This window comes from Saccostrea echinata, unplaced genomic scaffold (genome assembly GCF_033153115.1).
Source record: "Saccostrea echinata isolate AGI-Se365-2 ecotype Australia unplaced genomic scaffold, CSIRO_AGI_Sech_v1 ptg000022l, whole genome shotgun sequence".
In the NCBI taxonomy this organism is placed as follows: domain Eukaryota; kingdom Metazoa; phylum Mollusca; class Bivalvia; order Ostreida; family Ostreidae; genus Saccostrea; species Saccostrea echinata.
The window spans coordinates 13,104,175-13,127,948 of record NW_026889771.1 but is presented as its reverse complement, the minus strand read 5'-3'; the positions used below and the strand labels follow the sequence as shown (position 1 = coordinate 13,127,948).

Below are 23,774 nucleotides of genomic sequence, written 5' to 3'. Positions count from 1 at the left end.
AATGAAATCTTTTCAAGCACTTCAGATTTACTGCTTAACTCGGCACGCAAAACTTTTGGAGTTTTAAATGCTCACCAAAATCACAGTAAACAACTACAGAAAAGAAAGGAGTGTTTTAACAAAGAATGCAAAATAGCACGGAAAAAATTTCGGAAATCAAAACGAATGTTTAGTATCTTGAAAGAAGAAGTCCGTGTAAATGAACGAAAATATAAAAATACCATGGATAAAAGCATGAAAAAACATCGAAATTTTGTAATGAAAAAATTAGAAAACTGAGAAGTAATGACCCAAAAAGTTATTGGAAAATAATAAATAAAAGGCCGAACAACAAAAAAAGTTATATTGATATTGATGAATTTTGCGAATACTTTAAAAATATTAACAAGGGTGGTGTAAACAGTGAAGAATTTGTATCAAATGAGTATATAGGTACATGTATTAATGAAGAATTTCTGTGATAACTGAAGATGAGATAAAACATGCAATAGCAAGTATTAAAAATAACAAAAGTGCTGGTAGTGATGAAATTTTTAATGAATATATAAAATCTTCTGCTAGTCTTATGTTACCTATATATGTTATGTTATTTAATATTGTTTTTAACTCAGCAGTTTTACCTGAAGCTTGGATTGTTGGTAATATTTTGCCTATTTATAAAAATAAGGGGAACGACAAAGCCCCTGAAAACTATAGACCTATAACTTTACTAAGCTGCATGGGTAAATTATTTACATCTATCTTAGCTAAGCGATTAAATAATTATGCTGAACAATGATACTGAACGAAAATCAAGGGGGTTTCAGATCAAATTATTCTACAATAGATAATATCTTCGCCTTACAATCGTTAATCGAATTATCCTTTTTACTGAAAAAGAAAATGTATTGTGCATTTATAGACTTTAAGGCTGCTTTTTACAATGTATGGAGAATAGGAATATGGCAAAAACTTATTCAAAATGATATTACTGGAACATGCTTTGATGTGATAGTGAAAATGTACTTTGAACGTAAATCGAGAATAGCTGTAAATGATATGGTTAACGCATACTTTCCATGCAAAATAGGGGTAAGACAAGGGGAAAACCTATCGCCATTTTTATTTGCTTTATTCCTAAATGATGTAGAATCTTTTTAATTACACATAATAATATTGGAGTCTCAACAATATCAGATGAGATTGAACAAGAACTTGGTATTTTGTTAAAGATGCTGGTTATTTTGTACGCAGACGATACAGTTTTACTCTCTGAGTCACCTGAAGATTTACAGAATCAATTGCACAGTTTTTTTATTGTATTGTGAAAAATGGAAACTTGAGGTTAATATTGAAAAAACAAAAATAATGATTTTTTCAAAGGGACGTACACCACAGAATGTTTTTTATTACAATAACAAAGAAATTGAAATTGTCAGACATTTTAAATATCTTGGAGTTATATTCTCATCAACTGGTTCATTTATTAAGACAAAACAATATGCTACTGAAAGAGCGATTAAAACTATGTATGGTATTTTGAAAAAAGGTAACCAATTACACCTCTCTCTTGATGATCGATTGTATTTGTTTGATAAGATCGTTGTTCCAATTTTGTTATATGGCTGTGAAGTATGGGGTTATGGTAATGTTGAAATTATAGAAAGAGTACATCTAAAATTCTGTAAAATGCTTTTTCATTTAAAACCAAGTACTTCCAATTTTATGATTTATGGTGAATTAGGGAGAGTACCTTTAACTGTACATATCAAAACAAGAATTATTGCATATTGGTAAAAAATTTTACATGGAAAACAATCAAAATATTGTAATTTAATGTATAAATTACTTCGTGCTAAATTTGACAATGGTAATGAATCTAAATGGTTAAAGAATTTGAAATCAATTTTAGACGATTGTGGATATATAATAATATATGGAATCAGAACCAATTATTCAATAGTGCTTGGCTAATTAAAAGTTTGAAACAAAAATTACTAGATCAGTTTCAACAAAATTGGGAATCAAACTGCAATAATTCTTCAAAAGGTGTGATATATAATCTATTTACAAATTTAAAATTTGGATGTCAATTTTATGTAGATAGCGTCTTAAATAATCATAAGAAACAAATTTTAGCTAGATTCAGAACATCAAATCACAAACTGCCGATTGAAACGGGAAGATGGGAAGGTACTGAAAGAGATAATAGAATATGTCTTTTATGTGAAAATGATGTAGGTGATGAATTTCACTATATTTTATGCTGTAACAAGTTAAAAGATGAAAGAAAATTGTATATTCCCAAATATTATGTTTCAAGACCAAATGTTATCAAGTTTAATGAATTGTTCTCTTCCAAAAATGTTAGGCTATTAAGTAAACTTTGTTCGTTTATAAAAATTGTAAACGAGAGAGTCAAACCTCCTGGTTAATAACATTTATATATATGGAATTATGATGTAATTATAAACACATTTTGTATATATGTTATATGTTCTGCTTACGCATGTATGTTGTTATAATTGTATTATGTTGCTTTGATCTCTATGTTGTTAAATAACAACCAAATGTTTTATATGGAAATTCTTGAACACATGTGCATGCATGTGTGGTGCAATTTGATTGGCATCAACTTAAAATAACTGTAGGTTCTATAGTTTTAACCAAAACAGGATGAAATTTAGAACATAGAAAGGTTTATTAATTAATAGGTTCCTAAATTATGCTACTATTAAAATTGAATGCAAGGACATGCATGCACGAGTGCCTATTTCTGATTGTTAATATTCATGTTGCTGAATGCTTCAACTTCCTCTTTAAATTTTTCAGTGAAATCCTTTGAAATCTACAATAATGCCATTTTATGAGACAATATTCATGATACATGTAATTCTCAAAATCATGTGCATGCATGTGTACTTAAATTCAATTTGCTCATGCTTATGGTGCTATACATGTATACGAGGGTTGTTACAAAAGTTCGCGGACAAGTTCTATTGTGAGCGCGCTATTTGCATGAAATCAGTAAAACTCCGCAGGTAAAAACTATACGTATTTTCCGATTAATATGCAAAAATTTGTTGTTTTCCGATGATCTTTAAAAAATATAGAGCGAAATTAATAAGATAAAACATGCGTCACGGAGCATGTTACTTTTTCGCCTCTTTTACATTTCAGAGACTTAATTTTGAAATTAAAAATTGCACTGTTGTAGCGCATAAAGATTTATGATATTTCACCTCTCGCTAGGATATTCATGAAACGTCATTTGGCGAAATTTTGAATTAAATTGGATGAGTTATCACTGTTTTATCACTAATTATAGATGATCAATGGGAAAAACAAAGCCAAAAATGGCAACGTCATTGAACGTCTTGGAGCACCTAGCTATTAAAAAATTATATGTGCAGACAGGAAAAAGCCCGAAAAGAGACTAAAATGTTTTACGATGATGCTGGGGATGGTTTACATGTGTCTAGTACCAAAGTGTTCAAGTGGTAACAACTTTGTAAGAATGGAAAGATGGGCATTTTTGATTATCAACTCCTGCGATACCCCAATATCCTGCTCATCGCATGGACGTTGCGCCTAAGGATTTAGCATTGTTTCTCATATCTGATCGCTGAACTGCGTAGACATTGTTTTAAAGATCTCATTAATATCTGATAAGCCACAAAAGACATTAAAAAATATATAACATGTCTTGATATACTTATTCAATTTTTAAGTAAAAAAAAAAGACATGAAAAGTCTATAGAAATGAAAGATATTTAGAACTGTGAAAAAGCTTCACAGGCCTGGAATCAGGTTGTCGCGTCACCTAACGTCATAAAACGTCGAGTGATTGCTCCGTGAATCCTATGACCGCGCAGTAAAAATCAACGTATATTTTCAAAATTTTAGTAAATGGACCTGATCTTTTACATACTAATAAACAAAACATAAGAATTTAATTAGACATACGTCATTTTTCAAAGTTTACAATATATTTTCCGTAAATCAACGTGTCCGCGAACTTTTCTAACAACCCTCGTATGTATTGTTATTTCCCCAATAATTCTTTGGTGAAAATCTATAATACAAGGATTTTGCTGAATTTAATGAAGCTATTAGGGAACCCCAAAAGAGTAGGGGGATCATTTGAGGAACATCTGTGATAGTCTCTGTTACAATTAAAACGTATTGTATTAAAATGTTAACAAATATTATCATGAAAAAATCCTGCATATTGTTGTTACCGAACTAAATATTTAAAAATAACTTTAAATCATTTTGTGTTTACGATTTAATTCATTTTTTAAATTATATAATTGGCCTCTTCAATTTCTATAGCTTCCCGCTGTGGATCTATTGATATCCATGAAATAGAGACGAATTCAGAAAAGTACGGGAAATTATCGTCAAAATCAACCTTCTCTTGACTTTTTTTTTTTTACTTTTATATCTTAATTCACAATCTCCTCCCTTATAAAAAAAAAATAACTTTTTTATAATTATTTTTATGAATAATTTTATTATCAGATTACATGTATAATAATAATATTAACTGTCAACAAATAATCAATGTATCTCAACTTGGATCCGCGCCTTCTGATGAAGGACTTTAAATTAAAATTTAATTATAAAGATATATGTAATCTACCAGAACATTAAAAGCATATACTTTCTATCATAAAAATTTTAATATTAGTAAAGCAATATGACAACTGTTCTTTTTAAAATAATTCTACGACTTTTACCTGTGCCGTACGTACCTGTGATTTCGCCTATGTAAGGTGTGAATCGAAAACGAGCCTCGGACAAACTCCGATGTAAACGTATCTTTCTTTTGAATACGGGTGTTAATCAGTATATACTTTCATGATAAATGAAAAGAAATTATTATTTTTCATAACAATGTCGGTTTTAATGGCGTATACAGACTGACAAAATTTCTAGCGTATATTTTAGCACTCTCTACCATCGGCTCATACATTCACCTCTGTCGTTCGCTCGCGTATATCACAGTGATAAGCACGAGAAATAGTGCGTTTGTTTTATAATTCATTATTATTTCGTTTGGGTGCTATTTATTTAATTTCCACGCTTAAAAACGTTTGAACTAAAAATAAGCAAGCTGTAATACCTTTTCTAAATTAATATCTTTATCAAAAAGCATTTTGTTGCGTACTGGCTGAGAAAATTGCCGTAATATATATCTATATATATATATATATATATATATATATATATATATATATATATATATATATATATATATATATATATATATATATATATATATATATATATATATACTACTTTCACTTTGCCCGCCATACAAAAAAGTACGAAAATATGAGGACGTTTTCGTCACAACAAAACAGAGTTACGCGCCCTTTGCTTTACCGTCCCTATATGTCGTAAGCATGGCAAAGCCTGCCTCATGAGCAGATGAAGGGCACACCTTGTGACGGTTTTGTGTACATATCAATACATTTCACAGCATTTCTTTTGTTTTGATCTTATTACCAGTTCATGTATGATCTCATTTTTACTATGTGGGACCATAGCAGTTCTAATACATGTATGTCTTTACATAATTATTTCATCCTGATAAATATAATTCAGACGTCGTTGCTTCATTCCTTTTATTTATAGGTTAAACTTCGTGGAGATAACATTGGATATGGCATTTTAATCATTTTAGCTCAACTGAGCCGAAGGCTCAAGTGAGCTTTTCTGATCACATTTTGTCCGGCATCCGTCTGTCTTTCTGTAAACTTTTCACATTTTTTACTTCTTCTCAAGAACCACAGGGCCAAATTCAACCAAACTTGCCACAAAGCATCCTTAGGTGAAGGGAATTCAAATTTGTTCAAATGAAGGGCCACACCATCTTTCAAGGGGAGATAATTAGGAAATAGTGAAAAAATAATGGCATCATTTAAAAATCTTCTCAAGAACCACTGGGCCAGGAAAGATGAAACTTATGTGGAAGCATCCTCAGGTAGTGTAGATTCAAGTTTGTTCAAATCATGACCCCCGGGGGTAGGGTTGGGCCACGATGGGGGATCAAAGTTTTACATAGAAATATATAGGAAAATATCTCTAAAAATCTTCTTCTTAAGAACAGTAAAGTCATGATTAGTCATATTTATATGGAAGCATCCTCAGGTAGTGTAGATTCAAGTTTGTTCAAATCATGAGCCCCGGGGGTAGGGTGGGGCCACAATGGGGGATCAAAGTTTACAGAGGAATATATAAGAAAAAATCTTTTTCTCGAGAACAGAAAAGCCATGATTAGTCAAATTGATATGGAGGCATCCTTGGGTAGTGTAGAATGAAATTTGTTCAAATGAGGGCCCCCAGGGGTAGGGTGGGGTCACAATGGGGGATCAAATTTTTACAAATTAATATATGGGAAAAAATCTACTGCTCAAGAACAGCAAAGCCATTTATTATATTGATATGAAAGCATCATCAGGTAGTTTAAAAGTCATCAACCCCCCCCCCCCCTCCTCCCTGTAAACTTCTCAATACTGAACTGATTTTTGCTTTTTTCCTAGCCAATGTGCTCAGGTGAGCGATGTGGCCCATGGGCCTCTTGTTAGATATGGTTTGGTTGATTTAAATATTGTTTATACAGAGGCACATGTACATGACTGTATACTCTTTCCAAATAGTTTTGAAATTTTATGCTTATGGCACGGCTTCCTGAGACGTCCAGTGTATTTTTCTTTAGTTAGGACCTTAGAAATAGGTTGTTTCTTTGCTTTAAAATCCCTTTGAAATTGTTGGGCTGTACCATTTCCACATATGCCTGGTGGGGGCTTTAAATCTAGACTTTTACTCGGCGCTTATGACCACTGATCATAAAGGGTTCTTTTTCGTGTCAGCATCTACTACGACACTGTATCTACGTTTTTACGGTCTCAATCGAATGACCGGTCTCCACATCCCATATTCGATTTCAATAAATTTACTCTGGCGTGAGATATTTCACAAATTCGAAATAATATTTGTGATTTAATGTACCATGATGTTGCTTTTTGAAATTCAATTGTATGTTGTTTTTTTTTTTTTTTTTTGTTTTTTTGTTTTTTTGTTTTTTTTTTTTTTTTTGTTTTGCTCTTTCTTATTCATAAAAATATTACTCAATATTTCATAATGTATTTTCAAAACTGCTGTCAGAAAAAAAAATTACCTACCTACCCACCCAACATGAGATTTTAGGGTCGGGTTAGGGGAAAGATATCTTTAAGGAAGGCCTAGATGAAAATATTAGGGAAAATAATTATTTTGATTTAGTTATGAGCATCGGTAATTTGAGTCGCTCTTCAAAATGGCTGTTTCAGAATTTATCAGAGCTGACATATTTATCGTTTGTAAAACCATTAAAAGAAATGGAATTTGATGCCGGATTCATTTGAAATAGGTAATCTATGTGTAGTTTAATTATTCTACATTGAAATATTAAGGAAAATAGCTATTTTGAATTAGTTATGAGCATCAGTGATTCATTTGAAATAGGTAATCTAAGTGTAGTTTAATTATTCTACATGGAAATATTAGGGAAAATAATTATTTTGAAATTATTATGAGCATCGGTGATTTGTTATTGTTAATGTTTACATTTCACCGGGTTTATACCTCTTTTTAGAAGAATGTATAAATATTTAAATATGTCATATGTAAGTATGTGTAACCGGATTTGATCGTATGAAAATATTTCTTTTATTCTCAAAATTAACTACTTACATGACACACATTTTCTTTATCAATAATAGAACTAGAACTTCGCGTTTTATTCCTAGTTCTTACTAACCAATAAGCCTGTGTATTTCAATTAGTCACGTAAGTGACTTACCAAACCAAGAATTTTAATAACAAGAGTTTGCAAATTAACAAGTATTTATTATGGCAACAATTGTATTTTATTAACAGCACAAAATATTTACATGTATATATTTACAACAAAAACTGATGTACTAACGACCTATCCTACTAAACAGAGTACGCTAGAGTACAATAGAGTATACTTTAGAGTACGCTGGTAAAATTTTATAATTTAACGTAATAAAACTGCTGCTGATTTATTTATTTGTTATATATTTTTTGAGTTTTTTTTTTTAGTTAACTTTTTTATTTTTTTTTTTATGCGATAAAGATTTCGAGAATATTTATGTTAAATTGGTGCAAATTATATAATTTACAAGAAAATAAATCATTATTGTTTGGATTTAGTTTTAAAATGAAATAATCGCGTCTTTAAAAATTTACAGTTTAGATGTAATGATTACCACTGTAGTTACATCAACACTTGGTGTATATTTTATATTAGAATTGTATCATTAATTTTTCAATTATCTGGGTCTGATTTTTATAACTGAATATCATTGATTTCTATTTTCAGCACTTAAGGAAAATCAATTTTACAAGCTGCGATTTTATTCCCCCCCCCCCCCTTCTTTTTCACTTTAGTAGAAATATAATTATTATTTCCATGACCAGCAACGAGAAAAAAAGGTCACTATGTATCAATATTTATTTTTATATAATTCTATAAATTTTTATAAATATATAATTCTGTTCTTAATTTTGTAGTCACGTTAAAATTTGACTTAAAGCTGTACTCTTACATCAGTGCAAACTGTAATAATACTCATTAAAGCAGCAAAAGACTATTCTCAAAAAGCTTTTTCCAAGCATATACTTATTGCTTTAAAAGATATTATTGTTTATACATGGAAATATTAGGGAAAAATCTTTTCAGTTTCATCTAAAATAAAAAATCTTATTCCAAATAAGCTGTTTTGATTGAGGTGATGTGGTTAAGATTTCTTACTTGTATCATATTCTTATATTTATTCCGAGTGAAGAATTTGTCGCCTGAGAATTATAATGTTCTAATTTGTAATTTTTCTGTTTTGACTATTTTGGTTTCATGTAAAAACGGTCTTGTCCCACTTGTAAATTATTAGTTCTGTTCTCTTTGCATCTGAATACTTTGATTTAAGAAATGAATCATATTTTTTTTTTTATCTTTGATCGATGCATGCATGCCCAAGAAACTTGTACGGAAAACTTCATCAATGCGCGTTGTATTTATGATTAATTAATATGTTTTTACACTGTATATATATTTTCACTGTATTGATTTTGCATTGGTTAAAGTTAGAAATGATTTTGAGCAAATACTTAATTCTTTCATTTCTTTGTACATTGTTTTTTTTTCTCCATAAAGCGGCGAGTAAAAGCTGCATAATTTTTTTATAGGTCGTTTTAATTCTTCTGTGCTAAATTTTAACGATATCTTGGGGGTTAACCAATTGCAATAGTTTTTATTTCACAGTCTGTCCTCTGCCTTGTTACAGATAATTTACTGTGTGAACTGATCGCCAGAACTTTTCACTAGTTTTAAATTTCACGTAAAATGGAAGGTCGTGAACCTAGTGAAATTAAAACCATCGTATAAATTTCCCAATCTACTGTAAATAACATTGTCATATCGTACACATGTACCATTTATTATAAACTTCTAGTGAGACTTTATAAATAACGATCAGTGATATCTTTTCTAGCATATACATGTATGTATACATTTTTATTGTTTTGAGCATTATACAAAAAAATTAATTGTGCATGATGATCCAGAAAATAAAGATGTTAACATCAAACTTAAGCAAATTATCAAAAGAAACTCATTACATATTCCAAAAAAATCTCAAAAATCACCTATGAAAATCTGTTTTCTCTCAGAAATATCCTTGTCAGTAACCTAGTCAGACTATGACTTTTTTTCCTGTCGCCTATGACCACAATTCAACATACAATTCAACATACATCTGTCTTTTAAGAAATAATGTCATCGGAAAAAGTAATCCAGAAAAACTGTACAAATATATACATGCATCTTCATCATTCTTCAAAGAAACAGCAATACTCTATTTACTCGTTTTTGACATCGAATAAAAATTCAGATAAAGTGAATCACTGATTGCCAATCAAGTCATTTTAAGTCAGTATTTTCCTTAGAATGAGGAAAAAGGGCAATTCTTGCGATTCTCCAGCGCTGATTGTGACTATGATATTGGTCAATACATCTTCACCAATCGGAATAGCACATTATCTCGGATCATTTCACCTCCACCAACCGGAATCGCATCATCCTGGGTCAAGTCATCTTCACCAATCGGAGTCACACATCATCTCGTGGTACTCTTTGTCCTGTATCAGTACAGAATCACGTTCAAGCAGCAGATCGTCCATGACATCGGAAGTCATCGGGTGTGTTCTGCTTGGAATACACACAGCAGTCTGTTTCTTGTCTGCTTCTTCACTTGCGAGACCTTCAGCAGGAACTTTAAAACTTTCAGAAGTTTTAGAAAAGAACTGTTCTTCGCAGGGTTTTCCCCAATCCACGTTTGATTTTGGTCTCCGAGAACTACGATGAATGGTTGATTCTCTCTTTGTCGACTTCTTACCAGCAAGTCCTTTGGCTTTTGTTCTTCTGTTCATAAACCACGTCTAAAAGTTAAACAAAAACAACTTTAAAATTAACTTTTTTATATATATTTTTAGACAAGAAAATCCCCCAGTGATTGATTAGTCCATACTAGTACTTGCAATGGTGACAATTTAACACCAATATTCCTACAACTGAAATCATGGGAGAGAAAAACTGTTTTAATGTGTTCCATTAAAATCTTGGACACTCACAGATTATAATTAGTGCAGTTGCAATCAGGATACGTACTCTGTGGAGCATAGCTAGAGGTGAACTTTTTGAAATTCAAAAAAACTTCTAAAAATTTATAAATAACTTCATTTGTTTCAATTGTATCTATCTGTTTATCAGATTATTGATTCATGTATCCTTAAAAAAAGAATTGAAGAGATGGTAGGCTTTTTCATGCACGAAGCATGATTATTTCAATTCTATTTAATGAACCTAACTATATGTTTAAAAGAGTTATTTTAAGACTTAAAGCAGATTTGTTGATTACGTGGTACTAATAATTTTTGTTTCAGATTTTGAAAAAAAAAGAAGAGTTTATAGCCCTCGAAAAAGAAAAATGGAAAACTTTGTTAAAAGAGTCAATCGCAGAAAAAGACTGCTTTGGATCTCTAGTCTTTAGATTTTACTAAGATTACCTTTAGTCTTTTAATATTTTCACCACTGTCTTCTGCAACCATCTGTAAATCCTCATTTCTTGGATAAGGGGTCATCTGAAACAAGTACTCCAGAGTGTGGACGGTCCTCTGCGAAAGTCTTGGTCTTTTCGCTAGGAAATTTAAGAAACAATTAGTTGCACTTTCCTCAATGTTTCAGAAAATTAAATTGTAAAAATTAGCCCCTTTCGGTCGACTTTTTAGATCGAGATATTGCATTTATTGTTGTATTAGAGAATGAATCATGACAGACCAGGGTATATCGATAGATTTGCCATGCAATCTTGACTTTAAGTTTGGCATACCAAACGTGACGAATGGCAACCTTGTTTGTTTGAGTTAATGGGACATCAATATCCATAAAATTTTATTTAAAAAAAAAACTTTAAATTTTTTTTAGTTGTTCTACAGTGGACAGAGATTAAATTTGAACAGGAAAATTAATATTAATGAAACACTAAACTATATGCGTTTCAATCACAAGATTATTGCATATAAATCACAATACATTGTACTTTTAGATATGAATCTTTTTTTTTTTTTTTTTTTTTTTTTTTTGGGGGGGGGGGGGGATATAGGACTTTTCGCATATAAATCACCAGAGTAGCCCTTAAACTTAAAAAAAAACTTCCAAAAATGTCTATCTGTAGTTGCCTACCGACCCACTTAAAATGCAGTCGAACCCCCCCCCCCAGAAAAAAAAATTGAGTCATTTCTTCAGGTAATTTTTTTTGGGAGGTGGGGGTAAGATTCCAGTTTTCGGAATATTGAAACTGTTTCATTTTCTATTTTTGTTTTTATCAAATAATTAATAGCTTAAAATAAATGGATCTTATTTACTTTAGTAGCTCTATGAAAATCCTTATGATTTGTTATCGAACATTTTTTTTCAAAAATTCCTACATAAAATTCCTACCTACCCACTAAAAATTACAGGTTGGCAACTGCAATCAGAGGTTTTTTTTTAAGCTTGGCCTTATCGAATCAAATTTTTGCATTAATAACAACTTTATGAATATGAATAACAAGTTTTCGAATATATACCTTTACAAGATCACAAAATTACAAGATTATCGCCTTTAAATCACAAAATTACAGAATATGAATCACAAGTTTTTTTGTTTAATATCAAGTCTTTAAATATGAATATCAACAAATCACAAATTTTTGCATATAATTCATACATTTATGACATGACTTTAAATAACAATTATCGAATATAAATTAAAAAAAACTAAATATAATTCACAAGTCTATGAATATAAATCTAATATGAATAACAAGTTTTCGAAGATGTGCATGCTGCCTGAAAACAAGTTTTATTAAAAACATGTATAACATAAGATTTCTTGAATATTTCAATATTTTATACAAGCGTCCTTACATAAGTAAATATGGTTTGTTTCCGGTTTGCACACATTTGAATTTCAGGATAAAAAGTGTGCAAAACGGGAATTTGCCAAGGTAAGATAATTACTTAATTGCTATAGTCTATATCTTAGGTATGAATTTGAAGAAATCTACAGAAAGAATAGGAAGAAATTTTATTAATTAAGATTGAATTCATTTACTCATTCATTTTATCTTTTTGAAATAAAAAACAGAGTGAACTGCGATAAGGATATTTGTCTAGAAAATCGACTTCATCTTCAGATGGGTTCGACTAGTTAAATTTTCAAAATTTATTCTTTTAAATGTATATTATAATGCATTGGTAAAATACAGGTAACTAGTATTAATTGTAACGGGGACCGTTACAGATGTTCCCCAAACGCTCCCCAACTTCGTTTCGGTGTCTTATTCCCTGTAAGCTTCATTAAATAAGGCAATTAAGTATATTGGTTTTTTTACGCATTACACGCGCGCGCACGGACATCCATGTACAAAATGACCATGTCAACTTGTCTACACTTTTAATATATCTTTATATTCAAATTTCATCAAAGATGAAAAAAAATCGGCTATATTAAGTATATCTGTCATTTTACGCATTGCAAGCGCGCGCACGTGCATGCATGTCCATGATGACCATATCATCTTGTCAACAGTATATATATATCTACATATTTTGAGTATTAAAGCATTTCATCAAAAAGTATAAAAGTTACAGCTATATCAAGTATATTGGTCATTTTAGCATTGCATGCGCGCGCATGTGCATGCATGTGCATGCTGACAATCTCGTCTTGTCTACATTTATAATATGTCTATATATTCTGAGTATCAAAGCATTACATCAAAAAATGTAAAAGTTATGGCTATATCAAGCATATTGGTAATTTTACTCATTGCACGCGTACGCACGTGCATGCATCTGTGCGCTGACCATGTCATCTTGTGTACACTTTTAATATATCCTTATATCCTGAGTATCAAAGCATTTCATCAAAAGACCTGAAAGTTATAGCTATATCAAGTATATCTGTCATTTTACTCATTGCACGCGCGCGCACGTGCACGCACGTACATGCATGCGTGAGTTGATCAAATCTTCTTGTGTACACTTCTACTATATATTTATATTCTGAGTTTCAATGCAATTCATCAAAAAATGTACAAGTTAAGTCTATATCAATTGTATTGGTTATTTCAATCAATGCGCATGCGCGCACGTGCATGCATGCGCATTCTGACCATGTCATCTTGTCTACACTATTAATATATCCTTATATTCTGAGTATCAAAGCATTTCATCAAAAAATATAAAAGTTACAGCTATATCAAGTATATTGGTCATTTTACGCATTGCATGCGCACGCACGTGCATGCGCGTGCGCGCAAAATGACCTTCGTTCCGCAAATCTACATAACATTCCTATTAACCCTAAAAAGGTTTCACCTCAATCGGATGTGTAGTTTCGGAGATCACTCACGGACAAAAAAGTACCCAGAAAAGAAAAATAATAATAATAATAATAATAAGAAACAGAGTAAAAACAATATGTTCCCAAACTTCGTTTGGGGAACATAATTCCAGGTAAATCCCAGATGGAGATCAGATTATAATTCCTATCAAAACATATTTCACACCTATTGTTCTATACCCACTTAACAAATGTGTGATAAACGGGAACACACCGTAAATATGGAGTTCGGATGGGGCCACTGTTACAACGCACTTTAAAAAAAATTACGCACTTTGAAAAATGTTTTCAAAGTGCGTTAAATTTGGAACCAAGTTAACGCACTTTGGAAAAAAAAATTCTTTTCGAAGTGCGTTAAAGGTGCTTAGACACAGATTTGAACTTAATATTTTCTCAAATTTTCTGTATAATATCATGATTTATATATTGCAATAGCATTTCACACGAAAATATAATTAAAAACTTATTTTATCTGGAAATTATTGGAACTACGAATTCCGGGACGGGTTTGATTAACACATCTTTGCACTTACACAATTTTAACTTTATCCTTAATATTTAAGAAAAAAAGCGATTTTGTTATGTATTAATGAAAAATATTACATCTATAATCCAGAAAATTCAGAGTAGAAATGTTTGAAAGCAAAACCAACTCAGCAGTATTGTCAGTCCGTGCTCTGTGATGTGTATAGAGTTTAAAAAAATTGAACACACCCGTGAAACGTATTTTTGTAAACAGGGCACGAGCTCTGTTATTGTTAATGTTTACGATTCACCGGGTGTGTTCAACTGTTAAACTCTGCACACACCACTGAGCACGGACTTACAATAAGTTGTGAGTGGATTTTGCTTTCGAACATTTCTACTCTGAATTTTCTGGGTTATAGTTTAATATTTTTCATTAATACACAGCAAAATTGCCACTTTTCTTAAGTATTAAGAATAAAATTAAAATATGTGAAAGCGCAAGGGTGTGTCAATCCAACGCGCACAGAAATTCGAAGTTTTAATAACTTTGAGATGAAATAAGATTTTTATTATATTTTAGTATGAAATGCTATAGCAACATATAAGTCATGAAATTATACAGAAAATTTGAGAAAATATTAACTTCAAATCTGTGTCCAAGCACCTTTAATATCGACCATATTAAAGCACTTTGAAAAAAAATGTGCACGGCTTGGTCAATATTCTTGCAAATTTTAAGTATGAAAAATAATTATCTGAATCTGGTGGGATAACTTTTCGGTGATGACGTCACTTCCGGATCTGAGATATAGACGATTTAAAGATTTTTGTTCCCAAAGGTCCTCGTTAATGTTATAAAAGGGAAAGAGATAGAGACAATGGAGGAATGATTGTTTAATAGCACATTTTTTTAATTTATCCGTTCTCTGATAAGTTCGGTAGATGTAGGGGTCGATAAGTGACTTAAAGCATCGCATTTTTCTTAGGGAAAAGGGAGCAATTATGATTTTTCCATACCATAAATCCCCCCCCCCCTCTCCCTCTCAAATGGTCTGTTTATAGTTATTTAATAAGTATTTCGAAGTATGAAATTTTTTTACGCATTTTATACAATTTTTTTTTATTTGTATTGTATTTGATTTTTCTGGGATGGGTGTCTGGCGCCCTCTTTTTTGACGCTTCTAAAGATTAACATTGAGTATCTTATTATGACACCTTGTCTTTTCATGTTTAAATCAAGCTTCTATAAATCTCTTTTTTTGTTCGCCCACGATCGCGTTATCGGCTATTCGGTTGTTACAAGGAAAGCATAGTTTAGAAAACATAGGTGATTTTAAATTTCTTAATTCAACGATAATTGCGTACTTCAGCAAACAAAGTTTGTGATCTTAGGCAGATAAATGATTATGCTTTCAGCAGCAAAAAGAACAAAACAAATCACTCTCTTTCTAAGGATATACAGCTTTATCAAATGATATTTTATTAAAATTTCGGAATATTTCATCACATTTTAGCTTTTGTAGAAGTCAAAATCAGATTATTCTATAAAACAAAACGGTTTATTTATTCTATGGACAATCATATACCTGAAGATAAGCAGACTGAGATCAAAAATCCAAATGAAGGGTTAGTTAACAGGCATCTAAAATGTCTCGTTAGGTTAAAACATGTTATCGTCAACAAGGTTGATGTTGCCGGATAATTCGGTTTTTACGTGTGTACGTTATCGGAAACTCAGGTTAAAAAGTTTCTTTCAGCTTTAGAAATAGATTGGGGAAAAAAGTAATTTATAATCCGTCAATCCTTAAAAATAGCAGACATAATGAGTTTAAGGATATGCAATCCTCAGCCATGAAGGATAACTCTTAAAATTATTATTTAATTTAAAAAGTCTCAACATGAAGCTTGAAATTGAAAACTATTCATGCAACAATTTCCATTTTATGCATCTTAATATGAGGTTTTTGAAGTCTTAGAAAGGGTCTTGTAAAAAGTTGACATTTGTTCCTTATACAAGTAAAAAGTAAATACAGTTTTAGATGAATAGGATTTTCTTGAGTTTAACCTTAAACACCAGTGCTTTTTAGCATAATATGAAATTGGAAGTGATTTGTGATGTCTTGCGATGATAGCACAAGCTTTTTACACTATGTATTACATAAATTTTGGAAGAAAATAGAAGACCTATACATGTAAAACCAAAAAAAAGTATTTTTTAAAAAACATGCAAATTTCCCTAAATGCCTGGATACCTATTATTTTTTAACTTAAAATATATTTTTTGATCAGTTTTCAATTAGAAAATGCATAGTTGATGTTTCTATTCGTCTTCTGAATATATTGGAGATTTGATAATTTTCCCTATGTACATGTAATATGATAAACTATAATGATTAACTTTGAAGAAATACAGTGGGTAAATATACATTAATTTGTGAATTCAGAGATATATTTGTGAGCATTTTCAATTACATAACTGTCGAGGATCGGACTACCTTAAGTAATTTTTTTTTAAATTTTCCAGCTTTCCATTGTTATTTTGTTTTGATACTCGTACATGTATATAAATAAGAATAATTATTATAATTATGATTTTATAATTTAACTCCCTATCTGTTCAATCATTTTTCTGTTCTCCATTAAACATTATATATATATGACATGTATATAACAAATCTATAGTTGCTTTAGTTAGTCACGTCTTCCGATCTAATACTAGTATGTCATTTTTGAAAAAAACATCGTCACTTCAAGTGACCAAATGAGCCTAGAAGGCTAAATGTTTTTATGTCCAATATAGAGCAATAACATTGTTTGTATCAAACCATTTGATTTTAAGGTTTAAAATAGAGGAAGTAGAATGAGGTGCATATCGCAAAGAAATATTTCTTTATAAATTAAATTAAAAAAACGTTAAATTTCCCAAACGTGAAAAACACTTTGGGGGGGGGGGGGGATTGGTCGATTCACTTCACTTCTTCATATGTTTAACTTTTTCTACAAACAGTGATCTGCGTTTTCAATGAAGGGGGGGGGGGGGATGCCAAGGGTTTTTTTAATTTGCTTGAGTATAAAATTCAATAACTCTGCAAATTCCAGGTGAGGTTCAAACCTCCCTACCCCCCCCCCTCCAGCTCCAGGCATGAGCTCCACCTACACACTGAATTATCTACGGGTTTTCCATTTGGCCGATAATGATACAGAGCACACTGTGGGTGTGACCGATCGACAGGGGGTGTTTATTCCTTCTTGGCCACTAAACCAACCTCTGATGTTTTTAGAGGTCCGTTTTTTCTCTGTTCCAAATCTATATTGTGTCAATACACTTATATTGTGACAATAGACTTGGGCTTTATTACTGTTTGTTATCTTCATAATTTCCTTCCGTCAGTAACGCTTTTTGAAAACTAGTAAAGTCAACCTCTTTTTTTCCCCTCAAAAGTTAGAATTCTAGGTCATATTTGGCTTAACACCCTTTTGGGAAATTCATTAAACCACCCTTGAGTTTAGATTCTTTAATTGCTTGATACCGAACTAAAACATGTATGTACTTAGTACTAACAAAAGGCGGTTAAGGGTAGATAAAAAATGCGAAGTCAACGAATAAAGACGAAGCAAGCAAAACAGAGGCAAAAGCGAAGAACAGTCGTAACTGTGAAAGGCAATCACAGAAAACTAAGAATAAATTACTGTGAATTCAGCAATTATTGCGAGTCTTTTATATTGCGAATAATGCAATGTAAGAATCGCAATAATTAAATCTGGAATCTGTATTTTGGTTACAATAGAGATTTATAATTCAGAGATTTTAAAACTTATACCATATTTTCGAACAGGTCAAGATTATATACATTTCAGTGATTATGAGAAATGCCAAAAACACTCTTTTTTTTTGAAGTTAAGTATTCTAAAAAGAGACAAATGATAGCCAAAATTTCGAATTGTGTGCCTGCCATTTTTAATATTTAGATTTAATGAAGTTTTCTGTTGTTTCTTCACATTTTCCTAACCTATGAAAATCTTTGTTTCCGATAACAAAAACCGACATTTCCGATAACAAAGTGAACCATTCAACCGTATTTCCGATAACATCCTAAAAGTTAAAAAACGGGAATTTTTACCCTTTAATTGCATCTTTGCGAGATTCAGACGATGTCACATTGTGGACAATAACTAATGTTAGATAAATATAAGGATTTTGAAGAAAGAGGCTATATGCAGCAATGCCAATCGGACAAAAACTTGCAAAATATAACAAATTTGACTTTTAAAGTCTTCCCAAGACTCACAAATACTATAATAAGACATATTGGGGCTTTATTTTGTATCTGTATTCATTCTTGTTCACAAAAAGCACAATCAACATTCTCTGTTTCTATTATTACAATGTTTATTTGCAACAATTTACTAACCTGTCAAAAGTTGTTATCCACCGAATACCCGATAACAACCGAATAGCCGATAACGCGTTGAGCAGTGTGACGATTATAATTTCGAAAGAAATATCTTATTTATAATGTTCTTAAGAAAAAGCTACCCGGTGGTTCAACTGAAAAAAAAGACAAATTAAGTGGTGAAAGTGCTGTTCTTGATTAAAGCCGGGGATAGCAAGGGGCATAACTCTGTACTATATTTGCTTATTATGCTCAAAAGTAACATAATTACATAAATTTCATAGCAAAACTAGAAAATAAAAACTTAATATATCTTATAAGGAAAAAGGGACTGAGATATTCTGCAATTTGATTACATGACTGTATTTGTTTCCATCTGCAATTAAATAGGGAACGGAAAGGGGAGGGGGGGGGGGGGTAATTGACAATCAAATTGTACATATACTAATGTGTATCATCAAGCATGTTATTTCCAATATTCTACTTAAAACTGATGATATCCCTTTCTAACTTTCTGTGGCACTCCACTCCACGTATATATGACTGTTGATCAATCGTTTACTAAGAAGTTGCAAGCGCGTGCTGATTTTGTATCTTACTGAATTGATAAACTTATAGTAAATTATTATAGAGAGACTTACAATAGAGATTTTTTTTGCAATTTTTTTAAAATAACTTTTTAGAGAATAATATCCACTGTGTGTACTACAGGCTTCAGAATCTGTTCCAGAAAAAAAATTTAATTTCCAATCGATATTAAAACTCAACAATTTTTGTGCACAATTTCTTGAGTTTGTTGGGTAACGGGTATGTACATATAAAGTAGCACGTTTGTCACTAAAATTGAATTATATATATATATTGTGTTCCTATGGGACCACTCGTACCTTTGCATTTTCGCCTTCAGGGCGAAGACACGAAAGTGTGAAGTTGCGGAGGCAAAAGTGCGAATTAGTTACGAATACGCCGCAAAAATGCGAAGGCGGAGGGCGAAGTAAAGGTGCAAAGCAGAGAACAAAATACGAAGGCGGAGAAAAAAAAGTCCGAAGTCAGAGGGCAAAGTTGCGAAGGAACGATACTATATCGCTTCTTCGCATTTTCACCTTCACAACTCTTTACTTTGTCTTCGTATATTTTTTTTTGTACGGATGCGCCTGTTCAAGATGGCGTGTGATTAGCGCTAACATTTTTTCAAACATTCAAGTTTTGTCAAATTTGGCTTTACATGCACATATCTATGAGACTAGAGGTATAAAGTTGCATGCATTGAATGCCAGCAACAATGGAAAATATAGCAGTGATTATAAAAATGGAGGGGGGGGGGCAATTATTCTAAAGGTTTACTTGCAGGTATATGTATATGTTTACATGTATAGTCGACAAAAAAAGTAAGAGGAAGTAAAAAGGGCAATTTTTTCGAATTTTAAGGGAAAATGGTGTCACAATATCAAAGGTCCAAAATTATGAACGTAGAGAAAATTGAATTATTCGAATATAAATCGCAAAATTGTGCATATACATAAATTTTTGAATATGAATACCAGTCGTTTTGCATATAAATCACAAAATTTTGCTCAGAAATCGCAAGATTATGGAATATGGTATCATGTATACCATAGGAAAAAAATCGTGAAAACCCAAAAATAATCGTTCCACACAAAAATACCCCTCTATACATCTCTCTTATAATGTATAGTGGGGTATTTTTGTGTGGAACGATTATATTGGGGTTTTCACGATTTTTTCCTAAGGTATACATGAGGAATAAGTGTAATAAATATAATTTGTGAAAAAATTTGTCCAACAAGCCCCTGGGTTGAATACCGGGGGGGGGGGGGGGGGGTTCCTGTCCACAAGTACCTGCGATATGAATAACAATTCATAAAATACAAATCACAAAATTTCACTTACAAATCACATCTTTACGAATATGAATAAATAATTTTAATATGAATAATAAGTTTTCAAATATCAATATCAAAACTTTATTAAACTTTATTAAATACAACACATTATTTGTATAATGATGAAATGTTTAATACGCCATACGCTTGAAGCCTTGAACACTGTTGAATGTAGTTGCAGATCTGTATCTCTCTGATTGAGAAAATTCTGACAGATAAATCAGAGTGTTTCTTTCCAAGCATTTTAAAAACCTTCGATTTAGGTATTATTTCCTATATTTTATGCGCTCCCCGTTTTAAGCATGTTATGTTATTCGTTAATAAGCCGTATGATTTACTCCTATTCCCGGATACTTTATTTAGTTTTCCAAACAGCCTTATATTGTGTATATGCCCTTTTATAATTAATTGGGGATCGAGACTTGATTTGAACATGTTTTATTGTGTAACACAAATTATTTGTTGGAAACAAGTTATGTCAACTTGCAAGTTCTTCTGGTGTTAGTAAACTTGATACAGTTAGTACAATTGTCATAATGATAACATAGTAAAAAATATTTGCAAATGGCATAAATAAATTGAAATGTTAAACATATTTTCCAGATTCGTTAATAAATGTATGAACTGTTGATAAAATAATGCAGTTCATAAGACAAAGTGTCACTATAAACTCCATAGCAACAGATGTGTTGTCTACTAGGATTGTTTCTTCCAGTCTAAAAAGTTGACTGATTCTCTGACTTCTAATTTCAATGAGTTCCATTTTCGAATAGTGTCGGGTACTTAAGATTTTTTTTAAGGTTAGGTTCTAATCTGCTGATTGGAACCTTTTCTCTTTACTGCTTCGTATATTAAGCAATGAAACATTTTTAATTTCAGAAGGAATGATAGATTATGATACTGCCATAGGCGTCGGAAGCAAATTGAAAGTGGGGTGGCTAATTGAAAGGGGGGGGGGGGCTAAACCAACAAAAAAAGGTAAGCCCAATTTTCAATGCCTATATTATGTCTATCTTTGCAAAAAAAGTTGGGGGGCCTAAGCCCCCTAGCCCCCCCCCCCCCCACCCACCCCCGGTTCCGACGCCTATGACTGCTTTTTAAAGTACTCAGGTACTTGATTTAGTATGAATTTTGAACATATTAAATCGAAATCGAGATAGCGCTCAGACTAAAGGTGCACTACTTACATATATAAAAATAGGAAAAAAAGAAAATTTTCGGCAATAAGAAATACGCGATAACTCGCACAGCTTTCAGTGTCTTAGAGGCTTAGGATAGGTGTAAATGCTAATGAAAAGTCTTTTTAGACAGAAAATTGTATTATATAAAAGCTACATACTGAGTTTATCTAGTTGGTTTTTTTTAACATAAGGTGCATACTACATTAATATTTCTCCAGGAACAATGCAGTAATATAATGTCAAAAGAATACCTACAGTGGGAAAATACAAATGCAAAATATTGTTTTCATTTACTTTATCTTGGTCTAATGTTATGTTTATAATACTTTAATTTATTTTAAATTTTGCCATTGACTGTAAAATTCCGTTCATTCCAATTTACATCAAAGGACAGATCACTCTATCTGCACAAAACTACTAGGGAATTAGAACTCTTCAATGAGCAATGTTTAGAGCTTCCTTAAAAAAGGCATTTCAATCGTTGAAATTATATAATAAATAAGAATGAATAAAAAGGACTTCGTATTGACATTTTGTAAACTTTAGTGGATGAAGCGGCCTTTAACGAAATTAATTTCCTAAGTTTCCTTCTGTACACATTGAAAATTTTATACAATTTCAAAATTATACATAATTTTTGAAAGTTGTTTTTTTTTTTATTTCATAAATATAGATTAAATGACTTTTTAAAAAAAATGAAATACATGTCTTGTACTTATTCATACCTTTGGTCTTCTTGGTGTGAACTATGGACTCCATTGCATAGGATACTACTAAATGTACTTAAGACTTCAAGTGAACTTAGATCAAGTGAAGTAAAACACATTTATATCAATCTTGAGTTTATAATTGTCCAAATTAAGGATATTTCACGAGAATCAAAGAGTTTCTGAATAAACAAAAACGCACCGTTAATATTTGATATCTGCGATTAAGATAATTACTGCAAACTTCTAATTAAATAATCATCCCAACAGGATAATTCGTTTATTTATCCACAGACGTTTTAAAAGCATGTCGGTATACATAGATTTTATTTAATTACATTTAATTAAAACTAGGGGTTAATGATATTGTAGAATGAGGATACTATACGTACAACAGACCAAATGAATTGAAAAATTGCGTTACTTTTAATTCTTAGATTTTGTCAGCTTTTCAGTATTCAACCACACATAAGACTATATTATTATTTTATTAACAGTTGATTTATAGTTTAAATCGTACAACCCCAATTTGTGTATTTACATATATACGTTTACTGTTAAATACAATTTTCTCCGAATGTCTGGATACCTACAGTTTTTAACCTAAAATATATTTGTTGATCAATTTCAATTAAAAACTGCATACTGGGTATTTTTATTCGAATTTCCTGAAAATATATTTAGAGATTTTATCATATTTCCTATGAATAACTATAATGATGAACTTTGGAGAAATACCACATGATGGTAAATACATATTACTTTGAGATTTCAGAGACATTTTTTTTTTTTTTGATTTTTGTGAACATTTTCAATTAACTCCTATTCTTCAGAACCTGAGGATCGGACTACCTTAAAACTTAAAAAAAAAGGGACATGGATCTCACTAAATTGTCAACTTGGTTTGAAGTTAGGCCTTCGACATATGGGGTGGCTAGGTTGTCATACATTTGTTATTAGAGAGAAACATTATATCATTGCCTACTAAAAATGACTTTTGAAGCATATTCAGTATAAAATTAATGGATCGATTTCCTTTACATTTTTTTTTTTACATGATTCTTTGTTTAAAATTACACGAGGATTCAGAATCTCACCTCTAGGAAAGGCAACTGTGGCT

At 31.3% G+C, this 23,774-nt stretch overlaps 2 protein-coding genes across 2 annotated transcripts in view; one reads left to right on the top strand and one right to left on the bottom strand.

Annotated features, from left to right (window-relative positions):
- Nucleotides 1-23,774, top strand: part of LOC133190446 (charged multivesicular body protein 5-like) — a 445,151-nt gene that overhangs the window by 292,322 nt on the left and 129,055 nt on the right. The gene's annotated exons all lie outside the window — the stretch shown is intronic.
- On the bottom strand, nucleotides 10,143-11,161 carry LOC133190939 (uncharacterized). Its single transcript, XM_061326620.1, has 2 exons — nucleotides 11,119-11,161; nucleotides 10,143-10,491 (listed from the first exon to the last, which is right to left on the bottom strand). Exons 1-2 carry the CDS (start codon nucleotides 11,158-11,160, stop codon nucleotides 10,150-10,152), a joined length of 384 nt encoding a protein of 127 aa, XP_061182604.1. The 5' UTR covers nucleotide 11,161; the 3' UTR covers nucleotides 10,143-10,149.

What these genes read in the sequence shown, in the direction of transcription:
- LOC133190939 (XM_061326620.1), bottom strand. Translation starts at nt 11,160, where the DNA reads ATGGTTGCAGAAGACAGTGGTGAAAATATTAAAAGACTAAAG. An exon ending in AAAATATTAAAAGACTAAAG is followed by an intron (nt 10,492 to 11,118) that starts GTAATCTTAGTA and finishes TTTAACTTTTAG; the next exon opens with ACGTGGTTTATGAACAGAAG.